At 57.1% G+C, this 26270-nt stretch overlaps 2 protein-coding genes across 2 annotated transcripts; both read right to left on the bottom strand.

Moving 5' to 3' along the window:
- Positions 1-708: 708 nt before the first annotated feature.
- Positions 709-6037, bottom strand: IFI30 (IFI30 lysosomal thiol reductase). Its single transcript, XM_055372174.2, has 8 exons — positions 5929-6037; positions 4846-5015; positions 3598-3780; positions 3435-3509; positions 3123-3215; positions 1535-1687; positions 1062-1115; positions 709-977 (listed from the first exon to the last, which is right to left on the bottom strand). Exons 2-8 carry the CDS (start codon positions 4975-4977, stop codon positions 915-917), a joined length of 753 nt encoding a protein of 250 aa, XP_055228149.1. The 5' UTR covers positions 4978-5015; positions 5929-6037; the 3' UTR covers positions 709-914.
- Positions 6038-8266: 2229 nt separating this feature from the next.
- Positions 8267-25647, bottom strand: PIK3R2 (phosphoinositide-3-kinase regulatory subunit 2). Its single transcript, XM_031004507.3, has 16 exons — positions 25512-25647; positions 22589-23333; positions 18233-18325; positions 17827-17877; positions 17611-17742; positions 17301-17517; positions 16745-16830; positions 16487-16595; positions 16291-16389; positions 15650-15830; positions 15409-15534; positions 12496-12638; positions 11503-11679; positions 10262-10333; positions 9901-10071; positions 8267-9709 (listed from the first exon to the last, which is right to left on the bottom strand). Exons 2-16 carry the CDS (start codon positions 22908-22910, stop codon positions 9502-9504), a joined length of 2187 nt encoding a protein of 728 aa, XP_030860367.1. The 5' UTR covers positions 22911-23333; positions 25512-25647; the 3' UTR covers positions 8267-9501.
- Between the last annotated feature and the right edge of the window lie 623 nt (positions 25648-26270).

Genomic DNA, 26270 nt, shown 5'->3' with positions numbered 1-26270 from the left:
AGCGTGGTGGCGTGTGTCTGTAATCCCAGCTACTCAGGAGACTGAGGCAGGAGAATCGCTTGAACTGAAGAGGCAGAGGTTGTGGTGAACCGAGATCACGCATTTCCCTTCAGCCTGGGCAACAAGAGCGAAACTCCGTCTCAAAAAAAAAAAAAAAAAAAGAGGCAGAGTCTTGCTCTCTGGCCCAGGCTGCAGTGCAGTGGTGTAATTATGGCTCACTGCAGCCTTGACCTCCTGTGCTCAAGTGATCCTCCTGCCTCAGCCTCCTGAGTACCACAGTTGCTCGCTGCCATGCCCTGCTAATTCTTTTTATTTTCATGTTTTGTAAAGACAGGGTCTTGCTCTCATGCCAAAGCTGGTGTCAAACTCCTATCCTCAAGCAATCCTCCTACCTTGACCTCCCAAAGCGCAGGAATTATAGACGTGAGCCACGTCATCCGGCCACAACCAGTCACTTTTTTAAAATTTTGAGATGGAATTTTGCTCTTGTCGCCCAGGCTGGAGTGCAGTGGTGCGATTTCGGCTCACTGCAACCTCTGCCTGCCGGGTTCAAGCAATTCTCCTGTCTCAGCCTCCCAAGTAGCTGGGATTACAGGCGCCCGCCACCACGCCCGGCTAATTTTTGTATTTTTAGTAGAGAGCGGGTTTTGCCAGGCCTGGGGAAGGGGGAATGGCTGACTTATCAAATGAATTACACCATCCAGAAGGGCTTATTAAACTAGTTTTACTTTAGCACCGTTCTTAGTGGAGCAGGATTCTTGATCATGGGGTGGAATTTTGTGTATCTGGGCTTCATGGGATGCATAAAATTTTCCAGTTGGTAAGCAGCAGGTGCCGAGGGTCTGGATCAGAAAAAAAGGCAGGCAGCCGGGTTCCCACTCGCCTTCCATGAGCTCTCCGCAGCTCACCAGCCATCACTTGAAGCAAACACTCCTGAGGGAGCTGGTTGAGGGAGGGCAGACATCTGGCTTCTTGCCCTGGAGGTGAAGGCCACGAGTTGGGGTCCTGGAAGGAGACCCTACCCCCACCACCTGAATCCCACTGCTCCCCTCCCAGCTTACCTGGTACAACTGGCAGACAAGGGTAAGGAGCTGGGTCTGATCTTCCAAGGGTTTCTGCACAAAGCAAGACAGGGGTCGCATATTCCCAGCAGCTACCCCAACCCATGCACCCTGGTTCCAGCCCAGAAAGGGCTGCACATATTCCCAAATCTGGCCCCCACCTCCCGCCTCGCAAATCAGTGGCACATCTTTCCCAATGGGGGGTGGCTAGGGATGTTTAATACTTCGAATTAATACATACTTTTTTTGCCTGATGGACTCCTACTCACCTTTCAAAACCCCAGCATCAATGCCCTTTTTCCCTATGCAAAGCTATCAAGTTTTGCTCTTGTTGCCCAGGCTGGAGTGCAGTGGCGTGATCTCAGCTCACTGCAACCTCCGCCTGGGTTCCTTTATCTCTGGTCCCTCTGTCTTGTCCATCCCTGACTCCATGGGACTATGAGTGTCAAGCTGAGGGCTAAAAAGATTCTTACCCCATTGACGGTGACCCAGGGCACATACTCGTGCGGTGGCTGGAGAGCATCTGTCCGCTGGGCGTTGGCGTGCATGAGCTGCATGCCGCGGTCCCCCATTGCACACTCCATGATAGTGTCTGGCGACAGCCCTGGGGCGTAGAGCTGCAGGCACTGGGTGGGTGGGGAGCAGGGGGTTGCCTCAGCTTCCTCCCCGTTATCTCAACGGTCCCACCCACCAGCCCTGAGCCAAGCCTGTTTCGTCACTAAGAAGAGGGTACAGTTGGCTTCACAGCGATGCGACAATGCCCGCAAACAGCAGGTGCTCAATACATGCTTGACTGGAGGCCCCTAAGGCAGGGCTTGGGCTGCTCCTGCCTCCTAGCACCCTTGGTTTCATCCCTAAGACCAGACCCACTGCCTCTGACCCCCATAGTATCGCACTTTACTCAGGACCTCCACACAGGCTGATCCCTCTGCCAGGAACACCCTTCCTCCTCCTTCCACAGTGTCTCCTCAGTGCCCTCTCCTTGCCACTCTCTCAGCCCTGATCTAACCCTGCAGGACTAGGGTGTCACTAGGTGGGGCCTCTTGGGTGACCTGGATGTTTGATGAATGAATAAATGATTGGAGCCAATGAGTCACTTCTCTGGGAGTCATTCTTCACAATCCCCTGGGGAAGTAGGTGGGGTCTGTCTTATCATCTCCACATCCCATCATCTGTGTCTCTGCACATTCCTGCTCATCCTTCCATGCCCAGCTCAGAAATGCCTCCTCCAGTAAGTCCTCTGTGATCACTCATGCTCCTAAGAGACCTGCATTCATTCCCCTGATTCAGAGATGGAGGCTTCAAGAGGGGAGGCTGGGGCCGGGCGTGGTGGCTTACACCTGTAATCCTTTGGGAGGCTGGGACAGGCGGATAACTTGAGGTCAGGAGTTTGAGACCAGCCTGGCCAACATGGTGAACACTGTCTCTACTAAAAATACAAAAATTAGCCGGGCATGGTGGTGCACGCCTGTAGTCCCAGCTACTGGGGAAGCTGAGGCAGGAGGATCACTTAAACTGAGGAGACAGTGGTTGCAGTCAGCCAAGATCGCACCACTGCACTCCAGCCTGGGCGACAGAGCAAAACGCTGTCTCAAAAAAAAAAAAAAAAAAAAAAAAAAGGGCTGGGTGCGGTGGCTCACGCCTGTAATCCCAGCACTTTGGGAGGCCAAGGTGGGCGGATCACGAGGTCAGGAGTTCAAGACAAGCCTGACCAACATGGTGAAACCCTGTCTACTAAAAACACAAAAATTAGCTGGGCATGGTGGCACACAACTGTAATCCCAGCTACTCAGGAGGCTGAGGCCGGAGAATCACTTGAACCCTGGAGGTGGAGGTTGCAGTGAGCTGGGACTGCGCCACTGCACTCCAGCCTGGGTGACAGAGCGAGACTCTGTCTCAAGAAAAAATAAAAAAATAAATAAAATAAAGAAGGGTAGTTTTTTTCCTGGGCTGCACAGACAGCAGTGGTCAGGGCTAGAACTTGAATTTGGGTCTGCCTGGATGCAGGGAAGGTTACCACCCTTGTCCCTCTCCTTGTGTGGAGTGAGGGGCGTCACTCACTAGTGGCAGACTTCTCTCCATGTCCTCAAACTCTTCCATGCAGACAATGGTCAGGAAGGCTAGCTCCATGTCAAGTTCATCCAACACGCAGGCCTGGGGTTTGGAGAGGGGGCAGGAGAGGGCATGAAGAGGGCCCAGGGTACCCTGACACCCTCTCGTAATAATCACCAGTACCCACCCAGGAGATAGGCAATAAAGATGTGATTAAATGGGAGCACACGAGGCAGAAGACAGAGCTGGCATCCTCGTATTTGCCTCCTGTACGTGGGGCAGTTTTCCCCCACCCTGGTGTGGGGCCCTGGGGCCGCTCACCTCCACCTTGTTGAATTTGCACTCCTCTTCTCCATGCTGGCACTTGAACTCCCACCTGCCGCTGACATTTTGTTCCTGCAAGGCAGCAGGGTGAGAGCCTGCTGGTAGGCTGGGTCCCCTGCTCCCCTGCCCACGTGCCTCAGTTTCCCCAGCGCCCACACACCTGTGCGTTTCCGTAGGGCACCAGCGTGACATTGAGGATCTCCATGACCAACAGCCATGTTGGGAAGAGCTCCCGGATCAGGAAAGCTCGGCAGCCACCGCACAGTGCTTCATAGTAGAGGGTCACATTGACAAGCGGCGCATTGGACTTCTTCAGGGGCCCCCGCAGGTATAGGTTACCTGTCTGTGGATTAGGAAGGGGTGGGAGGCAGGTGTAGCCCTGGGCAGTTCCCCACTTCTCTGAACCCCACTTGGTAGTCTTGTAGAAAGGGGGCTGTGATAGGCAATTCATCTTGCACGCCTTCCAGAACTTGCCAGGTGGAATCTTGACTTTGAGACTTTTTTTTTTTTTTTGAGATGGAGTCTCACTGTCGCTAGGCTGGTGTGCTGTGGCACGATCTCGGCTCACTGCAACACCCGACTCCCTGGTTCAAGCAATTCTCCTGCCTCAGCCTCCTGAGTAGCTGGGATTATAGGCACATGCCACCACACCCAGCTAATTTTTGTATTTTTAGTAGAGACAGGGTTTCTCCATGTGGGCCAGAATGGTCTCGAACTCCTGACCTCGTGATCTGCCTGCCTCAGCCTTCCAAAGTGTTGGGATTACAGGCATGAGCCACCGCCTCCGGCCTTGGCCCATGCTCATTTCTTGTCACTTCACCTGGAGACCTTGCCTCTGAGCTGAGCAAGGGATCCACGTGAACCCTTTCCAAGTCCGACTGAATAGAGGCGGCACCTAATAGGTGCTGACTTCCGGCTTCAGCTGAAGGGTGGCGGGTGGCCCATGTCGCTGGAGCCCTGAGCAAGTCGCTCAGCCTCTAGGGCATCTGCCTAATAGGTCCCAAAGACACGCGAGCCCTGCCCTGGCTGGAATGAATGCATCAAGGGTAGCAGCAAGAATGCATGCCGGCGGCCCTTGGCCAGCTGCTGAACTTGTGCCCTGGGCCACAAAAGGAGACCCCAGCTCCTGCCCCAAAAGTACACAGTAGGCGCTCATTGAACCCTTGGGCGGGACTAGGCGGGTGGAGGCAGCTGCGCGTCTCAGATGCGGGATGCGAAAGCGAAACGGCACGGAGGGAGTGTGGCCGCAGCGCCGGGAACTGAACAGGGTTTTTCCAGGAACCCGGCAGGGACAGCGTCCCCTCGGGACCCTGGTCTTCCCCTGTGAAGTCTGGGGAGAAAGAAGGAGCCGCGTGCCCCGACAGGGCGCCTGTTCCCTCCAGCCTGCCCGCCCTGTCGCCGTCCCTACCTTGTAGTTAACTTGTGGCCCATTCCCAAAGAAGTCTAACGCTTGCAGAGGGGACGCCTGCACCGCCGCCGTGGGGACGTCCAGCAGCAGCAGCAGCGGTGGCAGGAACAGCAGAAGTGGCGACAGGGTCATCGCAGCAGGGGCAAAGGTGTGGCGGCTGCAGCGGCTGCCTGGGAAATAAGCGCCTTTAACCAGGCGGCGGTCCCGCCCCTAACCCGGGCCCGCCTCCCGATGCCCACGCCCCTCGGGTCCCGGGCCAGCGTCTCTCCCTCCTCCACTCCTTCCTCTGAGTGTCCCACCCCCACCCCTGCCAGGTGCTGGGTCCCCAGTCACGAGGCCATTGGGCCCCTTGGCAATCAGCCCTGCCCAGGCACGTGAGCCCTGGCGCAAGACTACCTTTAGGGGAGGTGAGGTGGGGCCTTTGAGACAGACACAGAGAGGCTGAGAGGAACGGTGGTGTCTCCATGCACCCCTAGACCTTCTAGGGGCGGCTAGGGGACTTGAGGCCCGAGACCCACTCTCAGAGGTGGGCCTGTGACCTAACAGGGGTGACGTCGGATGGAGGCTGGGGATGGGATGGAGGCCGGGGTGTTGGGGGAGTAACTGAAATATTCAGCCCCCCGGTGGCCAGGTCCCCTCCCTCCAGTCTCACCCGTGACCTCCCTCACACCCAACCCCCACATCCTGCCCCTCAACCCTTCCCCCCTCAAACTCCTGACCCCGACGCTCCAGACCCCTCACCGTGGTCCCGTGGGACTGACTCAGGCTTGACCACAGCCACGCCGGAAAGCAGAAGCTGGCGCAGGGAGTGGCGTGTCATTTCTCTAGGGTACCCGCCCAGCCCCACTTCTGGCTTGGGGTGAAGAGAACTGGCCTTCCTTCTTTTCATCGTTCAAGGCTTGTGGGGGGTGGGGGGCAACCTGGCCTTCAAGGGACACCCATGGGGGAGAGAGGCAGCCTGTGCTGTCTGGGATAGGGGTGGGGCGGCTTGGAGTCCACCTGGCTTCGGATTTGAGTGACAGAGCCTCAGCTTTCCCTTCTGTGTAATGGGGAGAAGGATAAGGTTTGGGGAGCAAGAGTCACCATGGAGGGCTCAGAGGCAGGTGGGGGAAGAGTTGTCCCAGGCTGGCGCTTCTGGATGGCATGGTCAGGCCTTGGTGCCTACACAGGACAGTGGCCCCAACAGTGAAGGCAGAGAGAATAGCCTGGAAAAAAGGCCCAGATGGAGGCTGGAGTGTTGGGGGAATAACTGAGACATTCCGACCCTGCCGGGCCTTACATTCAGGGCAAGACACATTGGATCCTAGGGAAGAAAATGTCCCACACCCAGCTGGAAGATATACCTGAGTCCCCAGCTGTGCCCCCCTCTAGTTGTGGGGAAGACCCCGGCCACACATACAGCAGCTGGTTTGGGAGCCGGAGTTTCTATGAAGTCCCAGTGGCTGGATGGTCCCCGAGCCCATCCGTCAGACGACCAAACCCTTGGCAAAGGCTCCCCAAGACTCACCACCCCAACTTTGATGCTTACCCTATGCCAGGTGGGATTGAAGAAATAACCATAAATATAATTGCTTCAATTTTTCCAGTAGTTACCAGGCACTAGCCCTATTGGAAGAAATCATAAATGTAACCCTACAATGTATTGCTCTCTGGCTTGGTGCCAGGCATAGAGTGGGCCCACAACCCATTTTATCATTGAACCCTCAGAAGCATTCAGTTGGGGCTGGGGGTAGGTGCTACTGACTCCAGTTGGTAACAAAGAAATGGCTGATCAGAGAGGGAAGGCTATTTTGCCAAGGACACACAGCCAGTGGTTGAGTGTTTTTAGAGACCACACGGGATATTCTCTTCCACCCCCAGCTCAGCATAGCTGGGGCCATAAAGATGGCAACCTTTCTCCTGTGAGCACCTTTGCAGTGAGAGGCACTATCTGGGCTGGAGTTATTTATGGGTCATCTCCAGACAGGACACATGGCAGGGACAGTGCCTGGCAAGGCTAGGGGGCTCTGAGGCTAAGGGAGGCAGGTCCTGTCCCAAGGTCCCAGCAGTAGACTGGGTCAGAGTGGAGGTTTCTTTCTGCACTTGCCCCAGGTTCAGCCTTGTTGGGCCTTGAGAGGTGGCTGTACAGAACAGACAAGGACAGCAAGGCCCCAGGGTTGGGGAGGGCTGAAGGGACAATGACGTCGCAGTGGGGGTGTGGATTCTGGGTGTGATGGGGAGGGTGGTAAACAGGAGTCCAGGTCAAAGATGCCATGAGGCCACGCGTGGTGGCTTATGCGACTCAGGGAGGCTGAGGTGGGAGGATCACTAGAGGCCAGGAGTTTGAGACCCACCTGGAAAAGGGCAAGACCCTTTTTTTTTTTTTTCTTGAGACAGAGTCTCACTCTGTCACCCAGGCTGGAGTACAGTGGCACGATCTTGGCTCGGTGCAGCATTGACCTCCCAGGTTCATCTGATCTTCCTGTCTCAGCCTCCCAAGTAGCTGGGATTACAGGCATGTGCCACCATGTCTGGCTAATTTTTTTTTGTATTTTTAGTGGAGACCAGGTTTTACCATGTTGGCCAGGCTGGTCTCAAACTCCTGACCTCAAGTGATCTGCCTGCCTCGGCTTCCCCAAGTGCTGGAATTACAGGTGTGAGCCACTGCACTCGGCAAGATCTTGTTTCTAAAAAAATTTAAAAATTAGCTGGACATGGTGACACACACCCATAATCCAGTGACTCTGAAGGCTGAGATGAGAGGACTGCTTGAGGCTGGGAACCAGGAGCTTGAGGCTATGAGCCGCGAGCTGTGTTCGCACAACTGCACTCCAGCCTGGGTGACAGAGTGAGACCTTGACTCTTTAAAAAGAAACACAAAAAACCCCACAGGGCTTCTGCTCAGCGTCTCCTGGGACCCGGCGGGCTGTGCATGGGAGTGGGTGAGGAGAGGTCAGAGAAGAGCCTCCAACGCTGGCTGGAGGTGCCGACGACTTGAGAACATCAAAGACACGGGAGACTCCTCCCTGTGGCATGGGAGGGTTGTGACTTTTGACGCCACTTGGCAATGAATGAGGAAGCTGTAGATCAGGGAGGGGATACAACTTTCCCAAGGACACAGCTGATGGTTGCGACAGGATTCAAATTTGGGGGTGGTGGGCGGGGGAAGCAGCTTGGAAGCACTTGAGGGGCTGGATGGGGTCTGGGGTCCCCTGAGCAGTCGGGAGCTCAGGATTCGAATCTCTCTCCTGTATGACCTTGGGCACTGCCTCAACCTCTCCGGGCTTGAGCAGCTAAACTGGGGGAGGGAGGGGTTGTCGGGTCTCAGAGGGGCTTGGAGTTAAACCCACGGGTCCGACCTGCTGTGACCCCCGTAGACACCAGGGTCCCCCACACGCAGAGGTGGTACTGAAGCCCAGTCACTGACAACAGAATCACCCACGACGTTTGATGTTTTATATCATATCAATAACAACGTACCGTACAAAACCTGCCTCCCAGCTCGTGGGGCAGGCAGTGTGGTGGCCAAGGGCAGCGTAGAAAACCAGGGCTCTTGTCCCAAAAGAGGAGAGGAAAGAGGTTTTGCAGTCAAGGAAAAACAGAATCAAAACCCAACATGATCGAAGAGAAGCCCTGAATCTGCATCAGAGGGAGGGGCCGTGGGCAGTGTCGCAACTTGGCCACTGCGGCGGCACCAGTACGGGGAGCTGTGATTCCTAGGAGGGGTTGGGGCCAGCTCACAAGTTTGTTTATTTTTTTGAGACAGAGGAGTCTCCCTGTTACCCAGGCTGGAGTGCAGTGGCACGATCTCTGCTCACTGCAACCTCCATCTCCCGGGTTCAAGAGATTCTCACGCCTCAGCCTCCCAAGTAGCTGGAATTACAAGCGGCCGCCACCACGCCCGGCTAATTTTTGTATTTTAGTAGATATGGGGTTTTGCCATTTTGGCCAGGCTGGCCTCCAACTCCCGACCTCAAAAGATCCGCCCATCTTGGCCTCCCAAAGTGCTGGGATTACAGGCATGAGCCACCGTGCCTGGCCTGCGAGTTTAATTATTTTTTCGGGGGTGGGTGAACTTCCCGCAGCGGCCCCCTTGTGGGGGTAACCCGGTGGCGGGTTTCACTTCGGGGTTTGGAGGGGAAGTTGGAGTCTGTGGGGCGGGTCCCGCCCGGCCCCGAATGTCACGGCCGAGGTTCTCGGAAGCAGCAGAGTGAAGTTCCTTCCTGCCCTGACCCCAGGTCTATGGCTTAAAAATCAGGGTGCCCAGGCTGGGGCCGCGCAGCCCAGGGGCCCTCTGTAAACATGGCAGGTGCAGCCAGAAGGGGCTTCCGGGACCCCAGGGGACCTGCGGTGGGCAGGGCAGAGGGTCAGGGTGACCAGAGCCATGGAGAGGGCAATGCCCGGGGGACACGTAGATATGGGGTGGGGGAGGCAGGACCTCCAACATGGAGAGAGACAGGGGCCAAGAAAGACAGAGAGAGAAAAGGAGACAGAGGGAGATCTGGAGAATGGGGGAGGGAAGGAAAGAGAAAGAGGGTGAGAGAACCCCAAACAAGAGCCAGAGCCGGAGAAATGAGGACCCCTGGATGTGGCTGGTCTGGTCCGTGGCTCCCGCCGCCGCAGCCTCCGGCGCAGACGGGCCCAGGGGCGGCTCTGCTTGGGGCGGGTCCTCGGTGCTCAGCGGGCGGCAGGCGGCGGGCCGGGGCCCGGGGCGCGCACTGGGTGCGCCAGGGTGACGGTGAGCGCGTCGTTGTGCTGCACCAGCGAGGCGTGCTGGTAGTGCAGCACCAGCTCCTTCAGCGACCCGTACAGGTTGTAGGGCTCCGCGAAGCCGAAGCCGGTGGCCGTGCGGTAGATGACGCAGTGCTTGGTGTCGCCGTCCACTCTGTGGGGGCAGACGAGACGGGGGGGTCGGAAGGCTGGCCTCCCCGCCAAGCTTTCCCCGTTTCAGGGCCGCGTGCTCCCCTGTCCCGGATGACCCCACCAGGGACTCCTTCCCAAGGCCTGGCACGCGGCAGGCATTCAATGAGAGCTCTGGGAGGGACGCGGGAATCCCCACCGCTGCGGTCCACTCACACCACGGAGCAGGCATAGCAGCCCCGCTGGCTGCTCTCGCGGATGAGGAAGGTGCCATCCCGCTTGCCGCTCAGCATCTCCTCTGCCTGCGTGCGGTTGATCTTGCCCACGTACCAAGTGCGTTCCTCGTGGTGCGGGAGATCGTCCTCGTCCTCCATGAGTGCGTACTGGCTGGGGTCGGGGGGTGGTGGCGGGGGATGGCGGGGAGGGCCCTGGTCACTCACCTGCCAGCCTCCGAGGCTCCCCAGCTGCCTGGACAACTTTTCCTCCCTGGTGAACTCCTACACATTCTTCGAAACCCACCCCAAATGGCCCCCTCCTCTGGGAAGCCCTCCCTGCCTCCCTCCAGGCGGTCACTCACTCCTCAGTCTCATTTTTAATCCCCAGCCACTCGTTGATTTTCTTCTGCCGGGCGCCTTTCTGGGTGAGCCACCTGAGAAGGAACAGGAAAGGTGGGCTTGTGCAGTTGTGTGGGTGCTGAGCCCACAGTGGGCCTGTCCGGTGGGAGGCAGGGTCTGGCTGAGGAGAGAGGGTTCTGGGTACAATATCTCCGGTTGCCACAAGAGGGCAGCGCTGACCTGGCTCAGGGCAGCCTGAACCCAGGGTGGCTTCCCCAGCTCTGCTGGGGAACCCTGACCCACACCCCTCATTTTTCTGTTTCTGTTAACGCCTATGGAGACCCCCAAGAAGATGCCAGCCCAGGCCCCTAATCATCACCAGAGGCTCACTCCAGCACTGCTGGCCTTTGCACAGGGCAGCTGTCGGTTCTGTGCCTCAGTCTCCCCAGCTGTAAAAGGCAAACTTTACAAAGGGCTTGAAAAGGACCAAATGAACTCATAACGAGCATGGTGCTTAGCACAGCACCTGGCACGTGACAGTGCCCTCCCTGAGGCCCAAGAGGGAGGTGGAGGCTCTGGCTGAGGTCTTCAGGAGGTTAGTGGGTGGGGGCAGGATTTGAACTGATTTGAACCCAGGACAGGGCTGCCGTAGCCACCCAGCATGGTAGGTTGCACGGCAGGCGATTTTTTTTTTCTTTTCTTTTTTGAGGCAGAGTGTTGCTCTGTTGCCCAGGCTGAACTGCGTTGGCATAATCTCTGCTCACTGCAAACTCCACCTCCTGGTTCAAGCGACTCTCCTGCCTCAGCCTCTTGAGTAACATGGGATTACAGGCGCCCACCACCATGCCTGGCCGGGTTTTGTATTTTTTATTTTTAGTAGAGACGGGGTTTCACCATGTTGGCCAGGCTGGTCTCGAACTCCTGGCCTCAAGTGATCCATCTGCCTGCCTCAGCCTCCCAAAGTGCTGGGATTACAGGTGTGAGCCATCGCGCCCAGCCCAGCAGGAATTTTTGTGGAAGGCTTCCAACTTTCCACAAAATGGAATGGGATAGGAGTGACACTCCCATTGCACACACGTCTGACTAAGCTGAGGCTGACCTATGGGAAAACTTTCAAGGGGCCCAGGAGGAACCGAGTTTAAGGGGTCTCGGGGCCCAGGAAGGGCCACTTGGTGGAGAGAGAGAGACTGAGACTCCTGGAGAGATCTCCATGTGCCGCAGCAGTCGCCAGGGAGCCACAGGGAAGCACGGAGCCGCCACTTACACGAGGTACTGGTCTCGGATCTTGCGCAGCTGCATGAGGTCCGGCTTGAGGCTGTTCATGCGCTTGTCGATCTCTCTGTTGTCCGAGGCCTGGGCCCGCAGCTGCTGCTCCAGCTTCGTGCGGCTCTCATGGATCTCGGCAATGCGGGACTTGAGCCGCTCGGAGTTCAGCAGGATCCTGTGGGAGGGGTGGGGTGGCGCAGAGACCTCAGGGGTTTTATCTCGGCTCACTGCACCCTCAAACTCCTGGGCTCAGGTGACCCTCCCACCTCAGCCTCCCGAGTAGCTGGGACCACAGGTGTGCACCACCATGTCTGGCTAACATTTTAATATTTTTTGTAGAGGTAGATTTTGCCATGTTGCCCAGGCTGGTCTCAAACTCCTGGGATCAAGCAATCCTCCCGCCTCGGCCTCCCACAGTGTTGGGGTTGCAGGAATGAGCCACTGCACCTGGCCTCCAGGGTTTTCTCAAGGACCTACTTTGCACCAGACTATGTGCTTCCAGCCTCTGAGCCTGTGCATATGCTGTTTCCTCTGATTTCTCTTTCTAGCAAACTCCTATTCATCCTTCAAAGCCCATTTCCTTTTTTTTTTTTTTTTTTTTTGAGACAGTCTTTCTCTGTCACCCAAGCTGGAGTGCAGTGGTGCAATCTCGGCTCACTGCAACCTCCAACTCCAGGTTCAAGCGATTCTCCTGCCTCAGCCTCCCAAGTAGCTGGGACTACAGGTGTGCACCATCACGCCTAGCTAATTTTTGTATTTTTAATAGAGACGGGGTTTCACCATGTTGGCCAGGCTGGTTTCAAACTCCTGGCCTCAGGAGATCCACCCGCCTCGGGATTACAGGCCTGAGCCATTGCACCAGGCCCAAAGTCCATTTCAACAGACTACTCTTTGCCTCCAAGTGGCTGGCGTCCTTCTGCTTCCTTCCCTCCCTGGCTTGTACTGCACCAGATCAGGGTGGGGTGGGGCAGGGCAGAGGCGCCAGACTCACCTTTGCATCTCTTTCTCGTTGCCCTCACGCCGGAAGCGCTCCAGGTATTCCTTGCTGCATTTCTCTTGAGTCTGGCCCTGCTCTTCAAAGATCTTGATAGTCTCATTGAAGGCCTCAATTGCAGTACGCTTCATCTGCAGCTCCTGGAGGAGGGGGCGCAGCTCAGCACCTCCTGGGACTCCCCAAAAGGCCCTCGTGAGGGGTAAAGGCACATCTCAACTCTGATATGGAGACTGCTCAAGCTGGTCCCTCTATCGGAGTGTCATTCTTCTAATGCCTACTGCACCAAATGAACTCCTATTCAGCCTTCAAAACCCCACCCCCCAAACCCTCTTCTTCTTTACATCCTCCTATAGGTATCCACAAACACCTGGACCTGTTAACACTGCTAAGAATGAATGAGAGATCTAGTTGCTACAGCTCACAGGGCTTCTTGGGGGAGATGCTGCACTACGACTTTCCTTACATTGTCCCATGGACCCTTCCAACAACCCCTAACAAAGTAACAACTATTAACAGAGAAACTGAGGCTCAGGGCCAAAGTCAATTCTGAGGTTACAGTGCTCCTAACTGATCCTGGACAACTGTCTTGTCCATTTAGAGCCTCAGCTAACACATCAGTAAAAAGGGGACAGAGGCCAGGGGTGGTGGCGATTGCCTGTAATCCCAGCTAGTCGGGAGGCTAAAGTGGGAGGATCTCTTGAACCCTGAGGAGTCTGAGGCCAGCCTGGGCAACATGCTGAGACAGCACCTCAAAATTTTTTTTGTTTGAGATGGAGTCTTGCTCTTGTCGCCCAGGCTGGAGCAGCGGCGTGATCTTGGTTCACTGCAACCTCTGCCTCTTGGGTTCAAGTGATTCTCCTGCCTCAGCCTTCCAAGTAGCTGGTATTACAGGTGTGAGCCACCATGCCCGGCTTTTTTTTTTTTTTTTTTTTGAGACGGAGTCTCACTCTGTCCCAGGATGGAGTGCAATGGTGTGATCTTGGCTCACTGCAACCTCCACCTCTCAGGTTCAAGCTATTCTCCTGCCTCAGCCTCTTGAGTAGCTGCGATTACAGGTGCATGCCATGACGCCTAATTTTTTGTATTTTTAGTAGAGACAGGGATTCACCATGTTGGCCAGACTGGTCTTGAACTCCTTACCTCGTGATCCACCTGCCTCAGCCTCCCAAAGTGCTGGGATTACAGGCTTGAGCCACTGTGCCTGGCTCGGCTAATTTTTTTATCTTTTTGGTAGAGATGGGGTTTCACCATGTTGGCCAGGCTGGTCTCAAACTCCTGACCTCAGATGATCTGCCTGCCTCGGCCTCCCAAAGTGCTGGGATTACTGGCATAAGTCACTGTGCCCAGCCCACCTTTTAATTTTATTAAATTAATTTTTTTTTTTTTTTTTACTTTGGGAGGCCGAGGCAGCCAGATCACTTGAGGCCAGGAGTTCGAGACCAGCCTGGCCAACAGAGCAAAACCCCATCTCTAAAAAAATACAAAAATTAGCCAGGCATGGTGGCACGTGCCTATAGTCCCAATTACTTGGGAGGCTGAGGCAGGAGAATCGCTTGAACCAGGGAGGCGGAGGTTGCAGTGAGCTGAGATCATGCCACAGCACTCTAGCCTGGATGACAGAGCAAGACACTGCCTCAAAAAAAAAAAAAAAAAAAAAAAAGAGAACAGAAAACCCTTAGGGTACTAGGGACGACTGAGGAATTCCCAGCTGTTCCACCTGAATCTATTCCCTCTTAACTTGCAAAAGAAGCTTATTAGCACAGTCCTTGAGTGACAAAACCTCTCACTTAATTTTTATTTTATTTTTTTAAGAGACAAAGTCTTGCTATGTTACCCAGGCTAGTCTTGAACTCCTGGGCTCAAGCGATCCTCCCGCCTCAGCCTTCCGAGTAGCTGGGATTAGAGGTGCGCACCCTGCACCTGGCATGATTTCATTTTGAATAACATCTTGGTTGAAGGGGACATAAGTAATCAAGGTCCCTGGTTCCATTCTGCAGATGGGAAAACTGAGGGCCAGCCGGAGATAGGCTCATCCTGGACACTCCCCAGGTCCTGGCTCAGCCACTCCTGTGAGGCTGGTTGGGCCCTTCTCATCTGTCCTTTTTTGGTTTTGTAAAAGCTTGTACACTTATTTTTTTATTTTAATTATTATTATTTTTTTAGATGGAGTTTTACTCTTGTCACCCAGGCTGGAGTGTAGTAGCACGATCTTGGCTCATTGCAATCTCTGCCTCCCAGGCTCAAGTGATTCTCCTGCCTCAGCCTCCTGAGTAGCTGGGATTACAGGCGTCCGCCACCATGCCCAGCTAATTTTTGTATTTTTAGTAGAGACAGGGTTTCAACATGTTGGCCAAGTTGGTCTCGAACTCCTGACCTCAGGTGATCCACCCATCTCGGCCTCCCAAAGTGCTGGGATTACAGGCGTGAGCCGCCCCACCCACCCTCGTACACTTATTTCTGTTTTTATTTGTTTTTAGAGACAAGGTCTTGCCCTGTCACCCAGGCTGGAATGCAGCAGCATGATCACAATTCAATGCAGCCTCAAACTCCCAGGCTCAAGGGATCCTCCCACCTCAGCCTCCTGAGTAGCTGGGAGTAGAAGCATGCACCACGACACCCAGTTAATTTTTAAATTTTTTTGTAGACGGGTCTCCCTATGTTGCCTTAGAAGGATCTTGAACTCTTGGGCTCAAGTGATCCTCCTGTCTCTGCCTCCCAAGTACACAGACGGGAGCCACTGTGCCTGACCTTATTTCTATGTTTTTAGAACAGCTCTTGGTGCTAAGTGCCTGCTCTGTGACCTGCAACTGGATATTCATCCTCAAGTCCTCTGGGGTTGGTCGTCCTGCTCCCGGCCTTGCCACTGCCCCTCTATGTCTCGGTTTCCCTCATGTACGGGGCCTGGAGTACCTGGGAGGTCCGTGTGTACTCTTCATAAAGCTGGTCATACTCGCGGCTCTTGTCCTGGTACTGCTGGTGATAGACCTTAAGCTGGGCGCCCACTGCCTCCACGCTGTCCTCCTTGACAATCTGGTCCTGGAGATACGTGGGGGAATGAGGGGAGATGCACAGCCTGGTCGGGTCTACCTAGGAAACTGAGGCCTGGGGCCAGCCAGGTGCTACCCTCCCTGGCTCCCAGGCCGGCACGGACCTGCTGGTATTTGGACACAGGGTAGAGGAGCCGTGTGTCCAGCTTGGCGTTGTACTGGGCCAGAGACTCGTGGCGGTAGTGATTGATGAGGTCCACAACGGAGCAGAAGGTGAGTGGCTCTGAGAAGCCATAGTGCCCATCTCGGTGGAAGACCTTGATCAGCTTATTGTTCCCGCCTTTCCTGGGGGAGGAGAGGGGTGTCGGCACCCAGTGGGACCCCGCACCTGACCCTCAATCCCTGTCCCCTTTTTTTTTGAGACAGAGTCTTGCTGCTCTGTTGTCCAGGCTGCAGTGCAGTGGTGTGATTTCCGCTCACTGCAACCTCCACCTCCTGGGTTCAAGCGATTCTCCTGCCTCAGCCTCCCGAGTAGCTGGGATTACAGGCATCCATCACCATGCCTGGCTAATTTTTTTTTTTTATTTTTTAGTAGAGACGGGGTTTCACCAAGTTGGCCAGGCTGGTTTTAAACTCCTGACCTCAGGTGATCTGCCAGCCTCAGCTTCCCAAAGTGCTGGGATTACAGGTGTAAGCCACCGTGCCTGGCCCCCCATTCTTGAAACCGCACATGTTCTATCCCCTCTGAACTCCCAGTCTCCGTGACCTGTGACCCCCGGTTATCCTTGCAGGGACAGGCCCCCACCTGAGGGTCAGCGTGTACTCGCCCTGGATCTTGCTAGAAGCATCTCGGACTAGGAAGGTGCCATCGGGAGTGTCCCGGAGTTTCTCGTTCACCTCCTCCCTGTGGGAACATCCAACATTGGGACTGCCGAGCCACCTGGAGACCCCGCTCACCCTGTGACACCTCCTTGGTCCCTGGCCCCCTGCCAGCAACCTACCTTGAAATGTCCCCCCAGTACCACTCAGCATCCTGCAGGGAGGGTGGGCTCCCTCCATTGGCCAGGACTGTGGGGGCCGGCTTTGCCTTGGGGGGTTTAGGCGGCAGCGCTGGGGGACAGGAAAACAAATGCATCCTGAGCACCGACTTTATACTGTGGCTGCCTCCCACTGCAACCGGCATGCTGATGCCGGCAGCACTCAGGGATCAGTATGTACGGCCCCAACGGGAAGAAATGACAGCAATACAGGGGACTCACCTGGGGGCGCAACCTCCTGCTCTTCCAAGTGTTCCTGAAGCAACTTCTCCACCAGCAGCGCCGGGAAGTCAGGGCTGGGCTCACTCCTTAGGGGGAAGGGGAGTGTGGTGAGGGCTGGGTAGGGCCTGTCCGCCCACGCATGTGCACAGGCTTGTGCGTGCGCTTGCACGCCTGGGGGTATATACGAGACAGTATGTGCAGGGCGGAGGAGGAGATGATACAGGCACATGTGCGAGGCCAGCTCCCTCATAGCTGTATGCAGTAAGTGCTCCATAGATTCTCACACAAAGGCGAGCGAGAGACCAGTACCGGAGCTGCGACGAGCAGAAGGGAAGGTGCAGGCACCACCCACATGCTTCGGGACTAGGCCCCTTCACCTTCTGTCCCACGACTCAGGAGCCCAGGTCCCCTCTCCGTCATCACAAGAACGCAGCTTCTCACTCTGGACCCCATCCCCTCCCTTCTTAGGGTCTAGACGCCGCTCACTCTGGCCATGCCCCGCCCGCCCCACCCCAAACTCCACCCCTGCTCGCTCCGGCTCCGCCCCGCCCCTCACCCGTCGGGAGCGCCCCCTGGCGGCGGCGAGGACGGCGGCGGCGGCGCGCGCAGCAGCAGCGGCCCAAAGGTGGCGCCCAGGGCCCGGACCGCGGGACCCAGGGCCGGGGCGCGGCGGGCCACGCGGCCCAGGTGCTGGAGCAGGAAGCGCAGCGTGAGCGCGCGGTGCAGCGGCAGCGTCGGTGGCTCCAGCGCCGGCCCCACGGGCCCCGCGGCCTCTGCGGACAGATGGCCAGGGCAGGGTGAGCCAGGCCTGGGCCCTCCCGCCCGCTACAGCCCCCTCCTTCCCCCGGGCTCCCCGCCAGGCTCACCCCGCAGGGCCCGGCGCGCCTCGGCCGAGGCCTCGGGGGTCACGAGCGGCGCGGGCAGTGCCAGCAGGAAGCTCTTAATGCCGTCAGCCAGGGCTGCCGTGTCCCACTGATCGACGTCGCTCAGGGACCAGTCTGCGGGTGCAGGGGGGCACACGTCCAACTCATGTGTACTGGGGCCCCCAGCCTCCTCCCAACCCCATTGAGGCTCCCCTTCACCTGTACGCGGTGCGGGCAGCTCCGGGCGGTAGTGAGATTCGCTGTCCAGCCCTGGGGGTGAGGGGGACAGGCGAGTCAGCTCTCAAATGCTGCCCCGACCCCGTGAGTCCTGGACTGGCCGCTCAACCCCCCTGCAGTCTCCCTTTGCTGCCCAGAGATAAGGGCATGGGAGGGGTGGGGAGGGAGAACTGGGAGAGGGCATAGCACATGCAGTGGCCTGGTCATGTTCACCTTCCCATCTTCCCTTAGGAGTCACTCTGTGCCCTATTCAACATAGAGGCCCAGGGCATCCAGGCTCAGCCTGTTTCTGTGCAGCATGAGCTTGGAGGCCCTGTGAGGGGATGAGTCGCCTGTCACTAGAGGTAAGCAAGCAGAATCCAGGGGCTGCAGCCAGGCTGGAACTCACCTGTCCTTTCAATGGCCTCCACAAGCTTCACCAGAAGAGGGGGAGCCACATCAGGTGGGGAGAACTGCTCGGGCAAGTCGGGGAGTGTGAGGCCTGGTGTGGGAAACAGGGGGGTTGCATGTTGGTGGGGTTCCTGGAAGGAGCCCAGCCCCTCTCTTTGCCGGCTGAACCTCAGCTGGGGCAGTTTGAGGCAGGGCCCAGCTCAGGCAAGTGCTTGGCACCTTGACTCCCATCCGCAGGAGGCTGCAAGACCTTGGGTGGAGGGGCTGGGAGAAGGCAGAATTGATGGGACACAATTTTCTGGGTTAGAATACGAGGAGTTCACACAACTTCACAGACTAGGTGGAGTGCGCTGAATAAAGTCCCCAAAAAGATATGTCCAAGTCCTTATCCCTGGTACCTGTGACCTTATTTGGAAATAGGTCTTTGCAGGTGTAAGGAAAGCAAGAATCTGTACATGAGACCAGCCTGGCATTAGGGTGGACACTAAACCCACTGGCTGATGTCCTTGTAACAAGAGAAAGCCGGCTAGGATGGCGGCTCAAGCCTGGAATCCCAGCACTTTGGGAGACCGAGGTGGGTGGATCACCTGAGGCCAGGAATTCGAACCAGCCTGACCAACATGGCGAACCTGTCTCTACTAAAATCAGAAAAATTAGCTGGGCGTGGTGGTGGGTGCCTGTAATCCCAGCTACTCGGGAGGTTGAGGCAGGAGAATCGCTTGAACCCGGGAGGCGGAGGTTGCAGTGAGCCAAGATTGCACCACTGCACTCCAGCCTGGGCGACAGAGCAAGACTCCGTTTCAAAAATAAATCAACAGGCCGGGTGCGGTGGCTCACGCCTGTAATCCTAGTACTTTGGGAGGCTGAGACCAGCAGGTCACTTGAGGTTAAGAGTTCAAGACCAGCCTGGTCAACATGGTGAAACCCCATCTCTACTAAAAATACAAAAAAAAAATGAGCCAGGTGTGGTGGTGCACACCTGTAATCCCAACTACTCCGGAGGCTGAGGCAGGAATTGCTTGAACCCAGGAGGCGGAGGTTGCAGTGAGCTGAGATCATGCCACAGCACTCCAGTCTGGGTGACAGAGTGAGACTCTGTCTCAAAAAAAAGAAGAGAAAGCCAAGGCAGAGACTGGAATAATCAACCCATGCACGAGAGGAATGAATGCCTGGAGGCACCAGAAGCTGCAAGGAAGGAAACTTCAGAGGGGGCACGACCTTGATTTTGGACTTCCAGCCTCCAGAAACATGACAGAATAAGTTTCTGTTGTGGTGGGGTGCAAAGGCTCACGTCTGTAATCTCAACACTTTGGGAGGCCAAGGCGGGAGGATCGTTTGAGTCCAGGAGTTCAAGACCAGCCTGGGCAACAGAGTGAGACCCCATCTCTTAAATAATTAAAAAAAAAAAAAAAAAAAAGGAGGCCAGGCGCAGTGGCTCACTCCTGTAATCCCAGCACTTTGGGAGGCCGAGGTGAGCATATCACTTGTGGTCAGGAGTTTGAGACCAGCCTGACCAACATGGTGAAACCCTGTCTCTACTAGAAAGACAAAAATTAGCCAGGCGTGGTGGCACGTGCCTGTAATCCCAGCTACTCGGAAGGCTGAGGCAGGAGAATCGCTTGAACCTGGGAGGCAGAGGTTGCAGGAGCCGAGATTGCGCCATTGCACTCCAGCCTGGGTGACAAGAGCGAAACTCCATCTCAAAACAAAACAAAGCAAAAAGATACATTAATTAATAAATACATTTCCATTGTTTGAAGCCACCTAGTTGGTAATTTTTGCGGCAGCCACTGAAAGTCATATAGCAGGTTTGGGCTCCGCCACAACCTGCTGTGCAATCTTGGCCACAGGACCTGCCCTCTCTGGGCCTCAGTTCCTTCAAACGAAAAATGGGCCAATGACACTGTCTCTCATTTTTTTTGAGACAGGTTCTTGCTCTGTCACCCAGGTTGGAGTGGAGTGGCGCAATCCTAGCTCACTGCTGCCTCGAACTCCTGGCCCCTAACGATCCACTTGCCTTGGCCTCGTTTTTTTGTTGTTGTTGTTTGGTTTTTTTTTTTGAGATGGAGTCTTGCTCTGTCACCCAGGCTGGTGTGCAGTGGCATGATCTTGGATCACTGCAACCTCCATCTCCCGGGTTCAAGCGATTCTCGTGACTTAGCCTCCTAAGTAGCTGGAATTATAGGTGGGTGCCACCATGCCTGGCTAATTTTTGTATTATTTTAGTAGAGATGGGGTTTTACCCTGTTGGCCAGGCTGGTCTTGAACTCCTGATCTCAAGTGATCCACCCGCCTTGGCCTCCCAAAGTGCTGGGATTACAGGCATAAGCCACTGTGCCCGGCCCTCTTCTCCCTTCTTGATGCAAACAAAAAAATGGTTGAAAGGAAAGAAAAGAAAAATATCCCGGCCTGGGTCAGAACAGCTTCCTTCCAAGGACCATGACCCGTTTTCTTAATCATTTTGCTTCTAAAAAATTATTTCTTCCCCAAATTAAAATTTAGAAAAGAAAGAAAATTATTGCTCCCCTTTTGGAAAAGCTGAAACCCCTCCTAGCGGGTGCCGGCGGCATCCTGGGCCCAGCCCCCTCCCAGCCCTGGCTTCCCAGCTCTACAGGGCCTTTTGTGTGCAGCATCCCCGCCTCAGCAGCTCGCTGTCTGCCACCATTGGACGCTGCTCTGGCCCTCGGCGGGGACGCCCTGGCACACAGCAGGGGCAAGCCGGGGCCTGCGGGGCCTCCCTGAGTGATGGGCCAGGTGGCGCCTCAAGCTGGAGAAAGGCCCAGCTGCAACGAAAACGCCAAAAAAAAAAAAAAAAAAAAAAAGAAAAAGGACGAGGAGGAGGTGGAGGTGGGTGACACTCTGGCTGGTGGGTTGGGAAACTCAACCCCGAGAGTGGCCTGGGATCAGTCTGCAGAATGGGGAGGGGGTTCCCATCAGAACTGCATCACCCCGACTTCACAGGTGACGAAATGTGGGTCAGAGGGGCTGCAACCTCCCCCGTGGGTGCACAGCCAGGTGGGGCTCAGGTGACTTCAGCACATTTCTGAGGGGTTGGGTCCCAGCATCCCCAGGGACCAACCCTGTTGTTTCCAGATGAGGAAACTGAGGCCTCAAGGGGGCGGGTTCTGGCCGAGGTCACATAACCCTGGAAGATTCAGAGGGTGGGGCTGGGCAGCCGCCCCACGTGGGGCCGTGTATGGTGGCTGGACAGAGGCCAGGCAGAGGAGGGAGGTGGCTGTTACCAGGGGGAGAGGCAGATTCTGGCTGGGAGCCCAGACGGGGCCACCTCCTGCTCCTTCAGGCCGAGGCAGGACGCAGGCCTGGGCCCTGGAGATACCAGATGCCGGGAGGCCGGGGCCAGCGTCGCACCACCTCAGCACCCCCTATTCTGCCCTGCGCTGGGGGACTCTGGTTTGCCTTTAGGCAATGTCACCCTGGCACAAAGCAGGCCTGGCATCTCCCGGGGCTTTGGCCTCCCTGGGTGACCAACTGGTTCCAAGTATGGCATTTGATGGCATTGCACTCAGGCCTCCCGGTCTGCACACAGGGCCTTTTGCTGGGCTGCTGGGAGGGTCGGAGCAGACCATGCCGAGCATGCAGCACCTCTTAGCCTCCTCCTTGCAACCTGGGCCTCAGTTTCTCCGGCCAGAGCCCACACTCCCTGCCCATCAAACAGCAGTCACTGAGTGGGCTCGGTGCCCCTGATTCTCCACACCTGGCACACCCCTGGCAAGCGGCGATGGCCAAGGGTCTTTGAAGAGGGATGTGGGGTCCTCATACCCCACTGTGCTGTGTGGCCTCAGCTGAGCAGCCCACATCCCACCCTCCTTGTGGCTTCATTTTGGAAATCAGGGTCTCCAAAGGGGTTCTTCAAGGGACCCTGTCTGCAAAATGCAGGATGAAGCTAGGCTGAGCCTCTGAATCCTGCTGAACACTCTCCATTGTCTCAAAATCAATCCCACTAAGTCATCCAGGCCAGCACACATTGCCCTCCCCTTCATCCCTCTAGTCCTCCTGCTGGCTGTTCCCACCATTAGAGTTCTACTCCACAGCCTCTGCCCTCGCTGCCCCCACTGCCTTGAGCTTCCACCCTCGCATCTTCCCATGCAAGCCCCCTTCCTCATGGCATGTGTCACCTCCTGAACCCACTCTCATCCCTTCTTGAACCAGAAGCTCATGAGGGCAGGAACAGGCCTTGTGTCCACTGCTGAGCCTAGCACCGAAGACACTTGTCAAATGACCAAATGTCCTTTTTCCTCCTTCCTTGGAGATCCCATTGCCTCACTGTACAGAAGAGGAGACCAAGGGTCTGAGGGGACCACCCCCCTTTCCAGGGCCCCTGCTTGCTGCTCACCTGGCTCAGGGGCCCCATCACGGGGCCTGGCGGGCAGTGGGCGGGGGCCCCGTGGGCGAGGGCCGGGCCGGGCCAGGGCCACGGGCCCCAGGAACTCCACGTAGGTGCCAGGGAAGTCACCTCGCTGCCGTGTGCGCTCGTTGAGGCCGGGCATCCAGCCCACGCTCTGTGGGCAGCGCTCGCCACCCTCGGCCACGCCCAGCGCCTGCAAGGCCGCCCGGCTCACTACCAGCACGTCGCCGGGCAGCAGCTCCAGGTCCTCCGGCCGCTCCCGGCGGAACGGGTACAGAGCGCGGTACTGGAAGCCCTCAGGGCCCGCCATGGCCGCGTGGGTGGGGTGGGGTCTGGATGGTTAGGTGGCTGCTTGGAGCCCCACTGGCCCCATTGGTTGAAGCAGGGCTGGGAGGGTCCGCTGGGTTGGCTTGGGGTGCTGGGACCTCTATCTCCAGCAGTCACAGGCGACCACGGGGGCCGCTCATGCCTCGCTTCAAATTATTCCATGACCCTTACAAGGGCCACTCGTCACTGGGTCCACCATTCGTCAACTGGTGGGAGGGAGTTGGTGGTGTGGTGTCAGGTCACTGGGCCATTGAGTCCTCCATCAGCAGGTGAGGCTGGGGCAGGCCGCTCACGCCCTCACACGGAGGGCCATGGGCGCCCAAGGCTGGCGGCTCTGCTGGCTGCACCAGACCAGGCAGCCAAGGGTGCAGGCTGCCACCATGCTCGGCCAGCCGAGGACGCCGACCTAGGGAGACAGGGATAGGGCAGCGTTAGCCAGGCCAACTCCTCTCACCCCCAACACGGAGATGGGCCCAAATCCTGATTTGGAATTCCCTGAATCATTGGGTGACCTTGGGGCCAGTCCCTCTCAGGGCCTCAGCTTCTCCATCTGTAAAATGGGTATACTGACAGCCTTCCCTTGGAGCTGCTGGGAGTAGAGTTCCCAAGAACCTGCCCCAGGTATACTACATGCTCAGTAAATCAGTTTTTTTTTTTTTGTTTTTTTTGTTTTTTTTTTTTGAGATAGAGTCTTGCTCTGTCACCCGGGCTGGAGTGCAGTGGTGTGATCTCAGCTCACTGCAACCTGTCTCCCAGGTTCAAGCGATTCTCCTGCCTCAGCCTCCCGAGTAGCAGGCCACCACGCCCAGCTAATTTTTGTATTTTTAGTAGAGACGAGGTTTCACCATGTTGGCCAGGCTGGTCTTGAACTCCTGACCTCAAGTGATCCGCTCGCCTTGGCCTCCCAAAGTGCTGGGATTACAGGCATGAGCCACCTTGCCCAGCCTTTTTTTTTTTTTTTTTTCCAATAGAGGTGGGGTCTTGCTATGTTGCCCAAGTTGGTCCCAAACTCCTGGGCTGAAGCAGTCCTCCCGCCTCTGCCTTCCAAAGTGTTGGGATTACAGGTGTGAGCCACCGCGCCCGGCCAGTAAACAGGCTTTTCATCACCCCTGTTACAGATGGGGAAACTGAGGCTCAGAGCAGGGAGGTATCTAGGGCTGTGCAGTAGGCCAGGAGGAAGCCAGGACTTACACCTAGATCTGCCGACTTGGCCCAGTTGGACATGAGGGGGCAGCAGCCAGGTGGCCAGATACCTAGGGCAGGGAGGACGCAATGGAGACCACTCCGGGTGCTTTGGGAGCTCCATAGAGGGGTCAGGCCAGCTGAACTAAGAGGTAGGGAACAAAGTCCAGGAAGAGGCCCCTACACAAGCAAAGGCCTCGAGGTGAGTCCAAGCAAATGGACCTCCAGTCTCTGCAGAGGAGGAGTGAGTGGGCTGGCAGGTAGCTCCAGCCTGGGGCCCAGAGTAGGCACAAAATGCAGATGGGGAGGTGCTTAGAAGGAACCTTAGCCCCAGAGAGGGACAGGGAGCCAGGAGAAGGTGGGGGTACTGCAGCTGAGGAGGAGGGGAGGCTGCCGGCAGCAGGGCATTGATCATTCCCCAGGAGTCCCAGCCTGGGGAGGCGGAGATGGGCACACATTCCCAGCCTAGCCCTGCGGGTTCAGACGCCCTGTGATGGACAGGGCTAGGGTCGGGGGATGGACGTGCTGTTCTAGAGAATGGATCATCACAGCGGATAGGAAGGCGCGATAGGCAGACGGAACGGCACATGCAAAGCCTTGGCAGTGGGTTAAGTTGCTTGTCAAGGATTCAGGGTGGCTATAAGGATAGGTGCTATCCACCAAGAGGCCCAAGTGTCAGGTGGAGGCTCTGAGCATCCTTCAGTCACGGGGAACCCCAAGAGGTGTCCGAGCAGGGCGGAGGGGCGCCACATTCTCGGGTGCCCAATTTACCCATTCCCAGGCCTCTGTTACCCTCATTCTACAGGTGGGGAAACTGAGGCCCCGAGAGGGGATGCCCAGGAAACCGCCTGGATCTGCCTGCCAGCCCGCCCCCACGCCCCGGTGTGCGCGCCCCGGGAGCAGCGCTCCCCGAATCCGGGAGGCGGGAGGGGCGGGGCAGGCAGGGCTGGGGGCTCCGCGGGTGATGGCAGGGCCTGAGCGCTCACACAGACGCGCACTTGGGTCTGCGTGGACCCGGCCACCCGGCTAGGGGACCGGAAGTGGGTTCGACCCCCGGCCCTCCCGCACCCCATTCTGCCCCGCACAATGCTTGGGCGCCCCTCGGTACTATTCGAAGCCCCATTCCAGGCAGGGCCTCCCTTCATTTGGGGCCGCGACTCCAGTCCGGTATCTTGGACGCGGGGAGTCTCCCCATTCTGCCCCGACCGTCCCAAGGAGGCTGCACCGCTGCGGAGCCGAGCCCGAGGCCCCCCCTTGCCTGCGGCCCCCCCAGTTCCCGCGGGGCCCGACGCAGCCTGGCGCTTGCGTTCTGGCTTCCACCGGGGCCCGGCACTGCCCCCGGGCGCCCCGCATTTAAGCACACTCCCAGCCGCCCCCGCCACGAGGGCCAGTCAGGACTCACCTGGTCGCGGCCGCCACCGCCGCCGCAGCCGCCGTCACACCAAGCCAAGCCCGCCCCGTGGCTCCACCGCGGCCACCGTCGCCGCAGCCGCGGGATCCCCGCCTCCGCCGCCGCCACGGTTCCGAGTGGCCTGGCCCGCCCCCGGCGGAAATGCCCGAGCGTATTCGGGCCGGGCGGGTGAACCGAGGCCGAGGCGGAGCCTGAGGGAAGGGGGCACCCGAGTGTTTCCGGAAGCAGCCGAACGTAATCCCGCGGGACTGGTGGACTAGAGGGTGCCCCCGAGACAGCCGAGCGTTTCCAGAGATAGCCGAGTGCAATCGGGTCGGCGAGGGATCCGAGACTGGGCTCGGCTGGGCTTAAGAGACGCCCGAGCGCTTCCGGAAATGGCCGAACACTCTCTACGGCCGGACTGGCACAACTGAGGCTGATCCCCAAGACCGCGGAGCGTTTCTGGAAATAACCTAATGTGCTCAGTGCCCAATGGAGGCCTTGGGAGTTTAGACCCAGAGGCGACCGCCAGCTTATGGAAATTGCTGAAGCATAGATGGTTCCAGGGGACAAATGAGGCGTTCTCAAGCTCAGCAAACAGGGGGCAGTAGAGTGGGGAAAGGGCCTGCCGCAAAAAGCAGAAGTCGGAGAAAGCCAGGGTTGAAGGCGTTTCCATGGCAACCCAGAGCGTCCGGAAACAGCCAACGATCTCGACCCCTACGGGCACTAGAACTTAGCGGACTTGAGCCCAGATGCCCACGGTTTCCGGAA

The sequence above is a fragment of the Gorilla gorilla genome, chromosome 20 (assembly GCF_029281585.2).
Source record: "Gorilla gorilla gorilla isolate KB3781 chromosome 20, NHGRI_mGorGor1-v2.1_pri, whole genome shotgun sequence".
NCBI classification, from domain to species: domain Eukaryota; kingdom Metazoa; phylum Chordata; class Mammalia; order Primates; family Hominidae; genus Gorilla; species Gorilla gorilla.
Note: the sequence above shows the minus strand (reverse complement) of the source record. Positions and strands in the feature narration are given on the sequence as shown.